The sequence below is a fragment of the Salmo salar genome, chromosome ssa11 (assembly GCF_905237065.1).
Source record: "Salmo salar chromosome ssa11, Ssal_v3.1, whole genome shotgun sequence".
Classification (NCBI taxonomy): domain Eukaryota; kingdom Metazoa; phylum Chordata; class Actinopteri; order Salmoniformes; family Salmonidae; genus Salmo; species Salmo salar.
Window position 1 is genome coordinate 9396891 of NC_059452.1, and position 15231 is coordinate 9412121.

At 42.1% G+C, this 15231-nt stretch overlaps 1 protein-coding gene across 4 annotated transcripts in view; it reads left to right on the forward strand.

Annotated features, from left to right (window-relative positions):
- Nucleotides 1–15231, forward strand: part of LOC106561945 (activating molecule in BECN1-regulated autophagy protein 1A) — a 113359-nt gene that overhangs the window by 17004 nt on the left and 81124 nt on the right. For all 4 annotated transcript variants that reach the window (XM_014126406.2, XM_045689022.1, XM_014126404.2 and 1 more), the window contains one exon: nucleotides 5101–5187. In XM_014126406.2, coding sequence (XP_013981881.1) covers nucleotides 5101–5187 — 87 coding nt within the window. The remainder of the gene's footprint in view (nucleotides 1–5100; nucleotides 5188–15231) is intronic.

Here is a 15231-nt window from a genome sequence, read left to right on the forward strand (position 1 = left end):
ATGCATAGCTTTTTCCAATATACTGGAAGTAGCATGATGGCTGAACTCTGACTTTGAGGCAGTTATAGATGGAGGTGAGATGCAAAATTCGACACGTCTTATAAGTCTGCCCTACCACAACACCTACACATAACCCCAAGTCACCCCATGCTTGTGACATTAGTGTAATCATACAGTCAAACTTTGCATATCTTGCTTTTTGTGCTTCATTCGAAGTTGATAAAAGGCATTTTACAAACTTGTGCAGTCATTAGGGCTATTTTTTGGTAAGGATCTCTGACAAAGGGGCGGCAGGTAGCCTAGTGGTTAGAGCGTTGGGCCAGTAACTGGAAGGTTGCTGGATCAAATCCCCTAGCTGACGAGGTAAAAATGTGTCGTTCTGCCCCTGAGTAAGGCAGCTAACCCACTGTTCCCCGGGCGCAGAAGACGTGAATGCCGATTAAGGCAGCCCCCTGCACCTCTCTGATTCAGAGGGGTTAAATGCGGAAGACACATTTCAGTTGAATACATTCAGTTGGACCCCCTTTCCTATCCCAATTAAAGTATACATTTCATTCAGTTTTGAGACGATGCTCGGCCTCCATGGCTTCCCCTTCTTGCTCATTAGCTGCTTGGTAGATGTGTCTTCTGGAGGGTTTTGTAATGCCTTCCTTGGCAGTTTGCTTTGCCTCGACTGTAGTGGGCCTTACTTGGCCTGACTGTCTGTCAACTGCCCCACTGGCTACAGTCAGTGGAATGATTAGGCTTCGAACTTCCTGAGCTTGTCTTCACGACCAATCCAGTCGAAAGAAAATACATGCAGGTATTGATGTATGGGGTTGCAAAGAAAAAAGCCATCTTTCTGTCCAGTGTCTGTGTTCTTTTGCCCGTCGTAATCTTTTATTTTTATTGGTCAGTCTGAGATATGGCTTTTTCTTTGCAACTCTGCCTAGAAGGCCAGTATCCCGGAGTCACCTCTTCACTGTTGACGTTGAAGACTGGTGTTTTGCGGGTACTATTTAATGAAGCTGCCAGTTGAGGACTTGTGAGGTGTCTGTTTCTCAAATTAGACACTAATATACTTGTCCTCTTGCTCAGTTGTGCACTGGGTCCTCCCACTCCTCTTTCTACTCTGGTTAGAGCCAGTTTGCGCTGTTCTGTGAAGGTAGTAGTACACAGCGTTGTACGAAATCTTCAGTTTCTTGGCAATTTCTCGCATGGAATAGCCTTCATTTCTCAGAACAAGAATAGACTGACGAGTTTCAGATGAAAGGTCTTTGTTTCTGGCCATTTTGAGCCTGTAATCGAACCCACAAATGCTGATGCTCCAGATACTCAACTAGTCTAAAGAAGGCCCGTTTTATTGCTTCTTTAATCAGAACAACAGTTTTCAGCTGTGCTAACATAATTGCAAAAGGGTTTTCTAATGATCAATTAGCCTTTTAAAATGATAAACTTGGATTAGCTAACACAACGTGCCATTGGAACACAGGAGTGATGGTTGCTGATAATGGGCCTCTGTACGCCTATGTAGGTATTCCATAAAAAATCAGCCGTTTCCAGCTACAATAGTCATGTACAACATTAACAATGTCTACACTGTATTTCTGATCAATGTGATGTTATTTTAATGGACAAAAATTTTAATTTTCTTTCAAAAACAAGGACATTTCTAAGTGACCCCAAACGTTTGAACGGTAGTGTGTATATAATTATATGTTTGTGGATGAATTTACTTCTGTTGGATGGCTTTTATGAATAGCATTCAAAAAGCCTACAAAAGAGCTTTCTATTGGCTGATTCTAATACTTTCCAAGTGGGGAATTCGGCCTCATCTTTCTACATCTTTCCAAGTAAGACATTTCAGAGTTGTATTGAACGCAGAATTATCCCCCAATCTCATTAATGCTGAGTTCCAAGCAGAGACGCATCGGGTCCCATGTTTAGAGTCTTTGGTATGACTTGGCCAGGGATCGAATTCCCAACCTTCCAATCAAAGGGCGGAGACAAGCTAATTTGTGATGGACCTGTGGAAGATGGGCTGTCTCCATGTTGCTCCTCAGTGTTCCACTTGGTGGCAGTATGGTACTGACTAGATATTTAGAGACGATTGCCATGACAGCTCTGCCTCTCCTGTGGCAACTACCAACTACCATTGACAACTTACTAGTTTCTAGAATAGGCATACTTAGACATAGGCTAGCCTATTAGGATTAGTTAGGGAATTAGCATAGGTATTTGCTGTGAATTTTATTCCCACAAAGTAGGAGGATATGATGCGCTCTGCACAACATGTCTGATTGAGCAGTGGCAGCTCAGTACAAAAGTATGACATCTATTTTACATAGGCTTAGAAGGTAATTTGCCTGACGACTCAAACTGAATTCTTCCGCTGCCCTATTGTTCGCTACATAGTTCAGTCTGAGACTGCCATCAATGAAGTCGTTTGTGCTGACGTCAAAATGAGTGGTGTTGTACAAAACAAAGTCATCAGCGATTGGATAATCTAAAACCAATCCGTGTATCAAAGACAATTACACATTTTCAAAATGCCACTTTACCCACTTAAAGCCTCTGGCTCTGGCCCAACCCATCAGTTTCTGGGACCAATCAGATGGTCGAGAATGGATTTTCATTCTATAAATCATCGGGAGGTACTCAGATCCAGACAGATCCAGGCATAGCGTTTGGCTGGAGCAAAGAGTTTGGTTAGCCAGGCAAGAAAGTAATGCCTATTCTTGTAAAAACTGAAATGGAAAAAGTTAAATATCCGAATATTTGCATAACATTTTGTTAGTCATTGAAAACACACACGGTCACAGTTTTTTTTCCCTCTCTCATTTTCCGTCTTGCTTCAATCCCAATCCATCCCCTGTGCCCTGGAAGGCTGCAATTAGCCTCTGTTTCAAGGGCAGGGTTGTGAACTTTAACAATGTGAAGTTACCCTTCCTGCCCAACCTCTCATTATCTAGCCTAATGCTGGGGCTTGTTGCATGGAGAGCTCTCCAGTAGCCCGAGGGTGCTGCTCTACTTTGTCTGACACGAGGCCAAAGCATTGGGTCTAATCTGTAGGCTGTCAAGAAGTGTCTGGAAAGCAAATTACCAAACTGAAGTTTTGTTCACATCTCTTTTAGATTCCAGTCTATCTCATAGACTCACAGTTGCAGTTCACCCTAAATGTAATATGTTCAAGGTTTTATGTGACTATAATAATGATATTAGAGCTTCAGGCTACTTTGTGTTGTCTAGCCAAGCTGGGCACAATGGCTTGCTCTAAGGGTTTAATGGGTTCTTTCTTTTGTGTCCACATTCTGAAGTCACCTCATTTGGGAAAGCACTGATATAGCAGATTTAAAAGTGATTTAACAAAATGAATAGGCCTAGGCTGTATTATTTATTGCAGTAATTGCTTTTTCAAGGAGAGGTGTTGGCTACTGTATTCTTAGACATTTTCTGACTTGTTTTGAGCCCAAATGACTAGAGCAGTTGATGTATCCATTTTCTAAAAGTTCTAATCTAACAATTAAATATTTAGGGATTTTTTTTGCTTAACTTAAAGCAACTGAAGTATAAAGGCCATTGTTTTATTAGTTGTCTCACCATCCTCTATAGAAATGGCATTCAAGTCCTGGATCAGAAAAAGACTGGACCAAATTTAATGGGTTGTTACACAGGGCTGTGACATTTCACATCACTATAATTTTTTTACTTGATGTGCTGTCGATAATGAGCAAATGAATGTCCCTTAGAACTTTAATGATACTTTTTAAGGATTGAGATTGTGGTTAAAAGGACTATGCTCCAATGAGCAGGCTGGCGAAGATGTAGATAAATGTGAATTTCAAGGAAGGGAATGCTTTGAGTTATTCCAGTAATTTGGCCATTGTAGTCCTCACAGTAATGAGCACGTTGTTTTGTGACTTTGGGGTAAGGATTAAAGCAGGAGGATGGGAACTGCATGTTCAGTCTCATTAACATGTCAGCCACACTGTAAATTATTCTAAATGATTTCAATGTTGACAATGTTGGGCTAGCGGGCTGGCCAATCACTTGAAATAGTCTGCACTGCATATGTGCTGTTTTAAAACAAGTTTTGAATCCAACAATTAAAAAAATAAATTGCTTTCTAAATCTGAATAAATTATTGCCGCCCTTCCATATTTGGATTAATAGACTGTCTATTTTGGAGTTGCTTTTTGTCTTTGTCTTATGGGTCCCAAAAATGTCAAATTCAATATTTGAAATTGTCACGTCGTGTCTCTCCTTTGCCACACACACGTCCCTGAGCTTCTCTATATTCACCTTTAACACCATGCTAACTTCAAAATGTTAGTTTTGTCAGGAATCTGACTCTATTTCAAACGTTTCAGATGAATGGCCTGAAAAACATAACCTAAATCCAATCTTTCTCTGAAACATCCAGTTTCATCCAAAAAATAAGAGCTAGACCGCTGAATGCATGTCGTGAATTGAAATGTAGCCATTTTTCATGGTCTTTGCATCATCTGGCAACATTCCTAGTGTGGGAATACTGGGTCTTGATAAAGGTTCAGAGCGTTGTCACATGTTTTATTGGCATTATCAAGTATAATAGATTGGGCTGTAGTGCATTGACTCCCATCCTAAATCTAACCTCCAAATCACTTGTCCCTGGACACTGGTGGTTATTTTTTCAATTACATTTTTAATTTTATTTATCCAGGCAAGTCGGTTAAGAACAAATTATTATTTACAATGACGACCTAGGAACAGTGGGTTAACTATTATTAAGAATTAAAAAGAGCTAGGAGACATTCGTATCCATTGGTTGTCACCCAAAAGGAAGCACCTGATATGTAGGGTCTCTATGGTGTGCTTGTGTTAATTGTGGAGGTATCCATTCTCTTAATTATACCTCAGAAAATTAGCGAGATAGGAGAGAAACATTGTTTGGTTGCGTCAGTCACAAAAATGGCTCCTTTTTTTCACTGGAAAGCGGTTTAGACTAGTTGGTGATAATGAATATGGAAATGATTTGGGCTGATCATTAAACAACAACATGTACAAAAACTTTGTTGGTGGTGTTTTCCTTAGTGGAAATGCACATCTAACCATCCCTTTTGCTCTGTTTCTCTTTCATAGGAGACTTTTGGAGTCATCTCTTATGTCGCAGTCTCGGTATGACATATCTGGCTCCCGGGACCATCCCATTTATCCAGATCCTGCCAGGTGAGTTTTGTGGCAAGTAGTCAGGGCTATTGATGATTTACTTGTAATATGTAATTCGTGAGAAAAAATTTATAAAAATCAACCAAGCATACTAGATTAGCATGTAGCATTCATTACAAGAACCAACAATAAATAGCCACTTCAATAAATCAAACACATTGGTTGTTCAAACACAGGGGTGTCAAACATACAGTTGATTTTCCCTCGGGTGGTTTGAGTAAAAATAAGTAAATAAAATAAGATGGCTAAAACCAAATCGAAACTGTGCAGAAATTATATTGGACCTACATTTATACAGTCTCTTCACTCTGTCTAACAATCACCAAACACATAAGGGAGACAGTGTGTATCGACAATTTCAAAAACAATGGATAGATCACAATTTATGGCAAATTTTGATGGCAAGGAAGTATGACACATTTTCAGTTCGGCCCTTCGGACCTCGGTGTAGTGCTCGAACAGGTGCAGACAAGCCAGCAAACAAATGGCAAGTGTTTCCACTGTAAACATAATTTCACTAGCCTCGTAGAGAACTAGGCTTCCCTAATCCGGAAGCCTGGTGAAGTCTGGCCTAAATTAGCTAAAAGGGGATGGAGACCTGGTCTAAATCTGACGCCTCACAACACGTCAAACCAATCAAATGCCTTGCTTGGGCGGAGCTTAAGACGCAGCACTCCTTCAACAGTCATGTGGGGGAGGGTTCTGGGAATGTAACATGAAACAAAAATGTAGCTGCTGGAAGCCAGCGGACCATTCAAACTGTTTCGGCTAATACAAGATTCTTCAGACCTCCAAAGAAGGTGTGACAACGTTTTTGGAGGAATGGCTACGCAAGACTACCATTTCACCAACCGGTACACACTTGTCTCTGTGTGGTTCTTGGGCAACAGTATGTGATAGCATTGAACATTATATACTGTAAGACGAACTAGACAGTATCGCCTCAAGCACCTGATGCTCACATTAAGTATTGTCAAAGGTCACTGCCCTCAACATCTGCCAGTAGTCCAGCTGTGTGGCATATATTGACTTATTCTAATGCATGCAGTACTTTGAAATACATTATCACTGCTATAAATGGAATTGGACATGGTCGTCGTTTTTCTACATTTCGTTGCAATATAGCCTTCTTCTAAAATTGATAATTGTTTTTTTAACTCATTAATCTACACACAATACCCTATAATGACAAAGCAAAAATAGGTTTTTAGACATTTTTGCAAATGTATTAAAACTATAAATCTGAAATATGACATTTGCATAAGTATTCAAACCCTTTACTCGGTACTTTGTTGAAGCATCTTTGGCAGCGATTACAGCCTTGACTCTTCTTGGGTATGAAGCTACAAGCTTGGCACACCTGTATTTGGGGAGTTTTTCCCATTCTTCTCTGCAGATCCTCTCAAGCTCTGTCAGGTTGGATTGGGAGCGTTGCATAGCTTTTTGCACAGCTTTTTTCAGGTCTCTCCAAAGGTGTTCGATCGGGTTCAAGGATATTCAGAGACTTAGCCCGAAGCCACTCCTGGGTTACTTGGCTGTGTGCTTAGGGTTGTTGTCCTGTTGGAAGGTGAACCTTCGCCCAGTCTGAGGTCCTGAGCGCTCTGGAGCAGGTTTTCATCAAGGATCTCTCTGTACTTTGCTCCGTTCATCTTTCCCTCAATCCTGACTAGTCTCCCAGTCCTGTCCACTGAAAAACATCCCCACAGCATGATGCTGCCACTACCATGCTTCACCGTAGGGATGGTGCCAGGTTTCCTCCAGACGTGACGCTTGGCATTCAGGCCAAAGCGTTCAATCTTGGTTTTATCAGACCAGAGAATCTTGTTTCTCATGGTCAGAGTCCTTTAGGGGCCATTTGACAAACTCCAAGCGAGCTGTCGTGTGCCTTTTACTGAGGAGTGGCTTCCGTCTGGCCACTCTACCATAAAGGCCTGATTGGTGGAGTGCTGCAGAGATGGTTGTCCTTCTGGAAGGTTCTGCAATCTCCACAGAGGAACTCTGGAGCTCTGTCAGTGACCTTCGGGTTCTTGGTCACCTCCCTGACCAAGGCCCTTCTACCCCTACTGCTCAGGTTGGTCGGGCGGCCAGCAATCGCCATCACACTGCACACTGCCCTATCCCTTCTGGACAAGAGGAATACCTATGTAAGAATGCTGTTCATGGGGGCCTCCCGGTGGCGCAGTGGTCTAAGGTCTAGCTAGCTGTGCCACCAGAGACTCTGGGTTCGAGCCCAGGCTCTGTCGCAGCCGGCCGCGACCGGGAGGCCCATCTGGCCTAGCGTCGTCCGGGTTAGGGAGGCCTTGGCTGGCAGGGATATCCTTGTCTCATCGCGCACTAGCGACTCCTGTGGCGGGCCGGGCGCAGTGCAGGCTGACCAGGTCACTAGGTGTACGGTGTTTCCTCTGACACATTGGTGTGGCTGGCTTCCGGGTTGGATGTGCGCTGTTAACCTGTTGGGGATAGGGGGCAGTATTTGCACGGCCGGATAAAATATGTACCCGATTTAATCTGGTTACTACTCCTGCCCAGTAACTAGAATATGCATATGCATATAATTATAATTATATTTGGATAGAAAACACCCTAAAGTTTCTAAAACTGTTTGAATGGTGTCTGTGAGTATAACAGAACTCATATGGCAGTCAAAACCCTGAGACAAATCCTAACAGGAAATGGAAATCTGATGTGTGGAATCACTTCAAACCTTTGCCATTGAAAGGGACTTAATAATCATTTAGCACTTCCTAAGGCTTCCACTAGATGTCAACAGTCTTTACAAAGTGGTTTGAGTCTTCTATGGTAGAAACTGACCCAAAGAGAGGCTTGGGAAGTTGGTCACAGGGGGAGGGCCATTACTACTATGACGCGGGCGCCCATGGGAACCATTTTGTTCCGAAACGTTTAGTAAGACAATGCCTTGAATATTATTGAAGCTCTGGTTGAAAAAGGCCCTAAAGATTTATGTTATACAACGTTTGACATGTTTGAACGAACGTAAATATATATTTTTTGCACATTCATGACGACAAGTCCCGCGCGCTTCAGTACATTATGAGTAGCCTTCGGAATGCGCTAACAAGAAGGAACTATTGGGACATAAATTATTAACTTTTTCGAACAAAACTACATTTGTTGTGGATCTGGGATGCCTGGAAGTGCCTTCTGATGAAGATAATCAAAGGTAAGGGAATATTTACAATAGTATATTTGATTTTAGATGGTTCCAAGATGGCGCTAACATGTATCGCCTAGCCTATTTTTCTGAGCATACCATGTCGTTTATTGCAAAGTGTGATTTCCCAGTAAAGTTATTTTTAAATCTGGCAATGCGGTTGCATTCACGAGATGTTAATCTATAATTCTTTGAATGACAATATTAAATTTGAACAATGTTTTCGAATAGTAATTTTGTAAATTGTAGCGCTGATTCACCGGAAGCAATTGAGGAAAAATATTTTCTGAACGTCACACGCCGATGTAAAATGCTGTTTTTATATATAAATATGAACTTTATCGAACAAAAAATGCATGTATTGTGTAACATGATGTCCTAGGAGTGTCATCTGATGAAGATTGTCAAAGGTTAGTGCTGCATTTAGCTGTGTTTTGGGTATTTGTGATGCATGCTAGTTGCTTTGAAAATGGCAGTGACGTTTTTTTTGGCAGGGTACTCTCCTAACATAATCTAATGTTTTTCTTTTGCTGTAAAGCCTTTTTGAATCGGACAACGTGGTTCGATTCAGGAGAGGTGTATCTATAAAATGGTGTAAAATAGTCATATGTTTGAGAAATTGAAGTTATAGCATTTATGAGGTTTTGTATTTCGCGCGACGCGATTCCACTGGCTGTTGACGCAAGGGTCCCACGTTCCCAGACAGGTTAAGAAGCAGTGCGGCTTGGTTGGGTTGTGTTTCAGAGGACGCATGGCTCTCGATCTTCGCCTCTCCCGAGTCCGTACGGGAGTTGCAGCGATGAGACAAGACAGTAACTACTAACAATTGGATACCACGATATTGGGGAGGAAAAGGGTTTAAAAAAAAGAATGCTGTTCATTGAGTACAGCTCAGCATTCAACACTATAGTACCCTCCAAGCTCATCATTAAGCTTGAGGCCCTGGGTCTCAACCCTGCCCTGTGCAATTGGGTCCAGAACTTCCTGATGGTGAAGGTAGGAAACAACATCTACACTTCGCTGATCCTCAACACTGGGGCCACCTGCTGTACTCCCTGTTCACCCAAGCACACCTCAAACTCAATCATCAAGTTTGCCGACGACACAACAACGAGGAGGTGAGGGCTCTCGGAGTGTGATGTCAGAAAAATAACCTCTCACTCAACGTCAACAAAACAAAGGAGATGATCGTAGAAACAGCAGAGGGAGCACCCCCCTATCCACATCGACGGGACAGCAGTAGAGAAGGTGGGAAGTTTTAAGTTCCTCGGAGTACATATCACTGACAAACTGAAATGGTCCACCCACACAGACAGCGTGGTGAAGAAGGCGCAACACCGCCTCTTCATCCTCAGGAGGCTGAAGAAATTTGGCTTGTCACCTAAAACCCTCACAAACTTTTACAGATGCACAATTGAGAGCATCCTGTCGGGCTGTATCACTGCCTGGTATGACAATTGCACAGCCCACAACTGCAGGGCTCTCCAGGGCTCTGCACAACGGATCACTGGGGGCAAACTACCTACCCTCCAGGACACCTGCAGCACCCGATATCACAGGAAGATCATCAAGGACAGCAACCACTCGAGCCATTGCCTGTTCACTCCGCTACCATCCAGAAGGCGAGGTCAGTCAGGTGCATCAAAGCTGGGACCGAGAGACTGAAAAACAGCTATCTCAAGGCCATCAGACTGTTAAAAAGCCATCACTAACACAGAGAGGCTACTGCCTACATACAGACTTTAAATCATTGGCCACTTTAATAAATGGATCACTAGTCACTTTAATAATGCCACTTTAATAATGTTTACATATCTTGTAGTACTCATCTCATAGTATAGAATGCAGTATATACATATCTATTGCATCTTAGCGTATGCCGCTCTGTCATTGTTCATCCATATACTTTTATTTATATATTCTTATTCCTTTACTTAGATTTGTGTGTATTAGGTATCTGTTGTGGAATTGTTAGATAGTACTTGTTAGATATTTTTATTTTTCTGCACTGTCGGGAACTAGAAGCACAAGCATTTCACTACACTCGCAATAACATCTGCTAACCATGTGTATGTGACCAATAAAATTTGATTTGTGTGCCTTTCCAAATCATGTCCAATCAATTGAATTTACCACAGGTGGACTCCAATCAAGTTGTTGAAACATCTCAAGGATGATGAATGGAAACAGGATGCACATGAGCTCAATTTCATGTCTCATAGGACAGGGTCTGAGTACTTATGTAAATAAGGTATTTCTGTTTTTAGTTTGAATAAATTTCACTTTGTCATTATGGGGTATTGTGTGTAAATTTATGAGGATTTAAAATGTTTTTTTTTTTTCATTCATTTTAGAATAAGGCTGTAACGAAACAAAATGTGGAACAAGTCAAAGGGTCTGAATACTTTATGATTGCACTGTAAATGGAAATAGAACACGGTCTTTTCATGGTAATATATTTTTATACATTGCAGGTCTAGACAACATGTTTCCTGGACCTCTGAGGGAAGTGGTGACGTTATCACCATCTATCTGTTTCCTACCTTTCTAACACTGTCTTGCTGAAGAGTGATGAATTGCGCTGAGCCTGGAGATTCTCATTTTAGTTTCTGGGATTGACTGCCAGCAGAGCACCGAGGTGGTAATCTTGTGAGGTTGAGAGTAAGGCCAAGTCCTCTCAACAAAAACACATTCATCTAGGGACAGAGCTGCTCTGCTTAGGAACCAAGGTGCAATATTGAAAATCAATGTGTGACCCAGAGCAGGGACATAATGATCAGTACAACCAACTTTTGGGAGAGAGTGGACACTTGACAATTGGCTCCTCACTCTCAATTGTCATTTTCTTTGACCTTTGATATTGAAGGCTTAATACCCTTTCTAGTGGTGAGGATAGCACCGACACTTCCTTCCCACCTCGTTATTCTCTCCCTTACGTTTATTTATTTAGAACTTTATTTAGGAAAGGGCGGAGTCCCATTAAAACCAACGTGCATGACAAACACTTACACAATCACAGGAGCATAGAAAATAGAAAATACAATCATAAAAAAACAACCACATTTCTCAGTAGAGTTCTTCAACCAACAATCAGAATTTCCCAAAAGTTAAAAGGCATGTAGACTGAATGTAAGGATCCGTTAAAGGTTTTCTAATTTTAAAATCCAAATCTAGTTCCTCTTCCATTTTTAATATCATCAAACATTCAAGAGTAAGAAGTAGCCTAGGCCCATCGGCAAGAGTAACAGTTGCATATAGTTCCCACTTGAAAACATTTCCTATATGTTCTGACCATGAACATTTTCTTACATGCTGGCAAGCATCCAATACAATGCATCGATACCGCTGAAAAACCAGAATTGTGCCGGAGGGGATTGCTGCCGTTTTACTGGCTCTTAACCAATTGTGTTTTTTCGCTTTGTTTGCAACTTATTTTGTACATAATGTTGCTGCTCCCGGCTCTTATGACCGAAAAGAGCATCTGTATATCAGAACAGCGATTACTCACCTTGAACTGAATGAAGATTTTTCATTTAATGAGTGTGATGCGAAGGATATAATGCTGCTCCCAGATAAGTCCCAAATCCCCTTCATTCGCATTAAGAAAATAAGGAAATACAGGGGGTGGAGATCAGGGTGCCTTGTGAGAATTCGGCGACGAGTGGGTAACCCGCCTCTACCATCCCTTCTATTGGCCAATGTGCAATCACTGGATAATAAACTGCATGAGTTCCGTTCGAGACTATCCTACCAACGGGACATTAAACTGTAATCTTATGTTTCACCGAGTCATGGCTGAAAGATGACACGGATAATATACAGCTGGCTGGGTTTTCCGTGCATCGGCAGGACAGAACAGCTACATCCGGTAAGACGAGGGGTGTGTGTCTATTTGTCAATAACAGCTGGTGCGTGATTATTATTAAGATTGCCTCAGGCGAGCAATACCTCGAGACTGAGTACCGCATGATAAGCTGTAGACCACACTATCTACCAAGAGAGTTCTCATCTATATTATTCGTAGCCGTCTATTTACCACCACAAACCGATGCTGGAACTAAGACCGCACTCAACGAGCTATATAAGGCCATAAGCAAACAAGAAAATACTCATCCATAAGCGGCACTCCTATTGCAGGCAAACTTAAATCCTTTTACCTAATTTCTACCAGCATGTTAACCTGTTGAGGACAGACGTTCCGCCTGCGGAACCCCTACCCAACAGCCAATGGCATCGCACGGCGCAAAATACAAAACCAACTAAAATACCACAATTCAATTTTCTGAAACAATCAACTATTTTACACCATTTTAAAGATAAGACTCTCGTTAATCTAACCACATTGTCCGATTTCAAAAAGGCTTTACAGCGAAAGCAAAACATTAGATTATGTTAAGAGTACATAGACACAAATAATCACACAACCATTTTCCAAGCAAGCACATGTCACATAAACCCAAACCACAGCTAAATGCAGCACTAACCTTTGATCTTCATCAGATGACACTCCTAGGACATTATGTTATACAATACATGCATGTTTTGTTCAATCAAGTTGATATTTATATCAAAAAACAGCTTTTTACATTAGCATGTGATGTTCAGAACTAGCATACACACCGAAAACTTCCGGTGAATTTACTAAATTACTCATGATAAACGTTGACAAAATACATAACAATTATTTTAAGAATTATAGATACAGAACTCCTTTATGCAATCGCTATGTCCGATTTTAAAATAGCTTTTCGGCGAAAGCACATTTTGCAATATTCTGAGTACATAGCTCGGCCATCACGGCTAGCTATTTTGACATCCGCCAACTTCGAGGTCACCTAAACTCAGAATTACTATTAGAAAAAGTGGATTACCTTTGCTGTTCTTTGTCAGAATGCACTCCCAGGACTTCTACTTCAACAACAAATGTTGTTTTGGTTCCAAATAATCCATAGTTATATCCAAATACCTCCGTTTTGTTTGTGCGTTCAGGTCACTATCCGAAGGGTAACGCGCGAGCGCATTTCGTGACAAAGAATGTCAAAATATTCCATTACCGTACTTAGACGCATGTCAAACGCTGTTTAAAATCAATTTTTATGCGTTTTTCTCGTAAAATAGCGATAATATTCCAACCGGGCAACGTTGTATTCATTCAAAGAGAGAAAGAAAAACATGGCGAGTTCTCGTGACTGCGCATCTCCAGTCTCACTGTCCCCAGGCTGAGCACTTACAAACTCTGCTCCTATACTTTGCCCAGAGACAGCAGACACCCCATTCCACTTTCTGGCGGCTTTAGAGAGCCAATGGAAGCCTTAGAAAATGTCACGTTACAGCACAGATGCTGTATTTTCGATAGAGATGCAACAGAAGGACAACAAATTTTCAGACAGGGCACTTCCTGCATGGAATCTTCTCAGGTTTTGGCCTGCCATATTAGTTCTGTTATACTCACAGGCACCATTCAAACAGTTTTAGAAACTTTAGTGTTTTCTATCCAAATCTACTAATTATATGCATATTCTAGTTTCTGGGCAGGAGTAGTAACCAGATTAAATGGGTACGTTTTTTATCCGGCCGTGAAAATACTGCCCCCTATCCCAAAGAAGTTAAATGTGCAACCAGAGGGAAAAAAACTCTAGACACCTTTACTCTACACAAAGAGAAGCATATAAAGTTCTCCCTCTCCCTCCATTTGGAAGATCTGACCATAATTCTATCCTCCTGATTGCTGCTTACAAGCTAAAACTAAAGCAGGAAGTACCAGTGACTCGCTCAATACGGAAGTGGTCAGATGAAGCAGGTGCAATGCTACAGGACTGTTTTGCTAGCACAGACTGGAATATGTTCCGGGATTTATCAATAAGTGCATCGCTGACATCGTCCCCACAGTGACCGTACGTACATATCCCAACCACAAGCCATGGATTACAGGCAACATCCGCACCAAGCTAAAGGCTAGAGCTGCTGCTTTCAAGGAGCGGGACAATAATCCGGACGCTTATAAGAAATCCCGCTATGCCCTCAGACAAACCATCAAACAGGCAAAGCGTCAATACAGGACTAAGATTGAATCAACTACAACGGCTCTGACACTCGTTGGATATGGTAGGGCTTGCAAACTATTAGGGAATACAAAGGAAAACCCAGCCGCGAACTGTCCAGTGACGCGAGCCTACCAGATGGGCTAAATGCTTTTTTTATGCTTGCTTCGAGGCAAGCAACACTGAAGCATGCATGAGAGCGCTAGCTGTTCCAGACAACTGTGTGATCACGCTCTCTGTAGCCAATATGAGCAAGATCTTTAATCAGGTCAAAACATTCACAAGGCCACAGGGCCAGACTGATTACCAAGACATGTTCTTGCATGCGCGGACCAACTGGCAAGTGTCTTCACTGACATTTTCAACCTCTCCCTGACCGGGTCTGTAATTACCTACATGTTTCAAGCAGACCACCATAGTCCCTGTGCCCAAGAAAGTGTAGGAAACCTGCCTAAATGGCTATGGCCCCGTAGCACTCACGTCGGTAGCCATGAAATGCTTTGAAAGGTTAGTCATGGCTCACATCAACACCATCATCCCGGAAACACTAGACCAACTCCAATTCGCATACCGTTGAAACAGATCCACAGATGACGTAATCTCAATCGCACTCCACACTGCTCTTTCCCACCTGGACAAAAGGAACACTATGTGAGAATGCTGTTCATTGACTACAGCTCAGCATTCAGCACCATAGTGCCCACAATGCTCATAACTAAGCTAAGGACCCTGGGACTAAAGCCCTCCCTGTGCAACTGGATCCTGGAAGGGCCGCCCCCAGGTGGTAAGGGTAGGCAAGAACACATCTGCCACGCTGATCCTCAACACGGG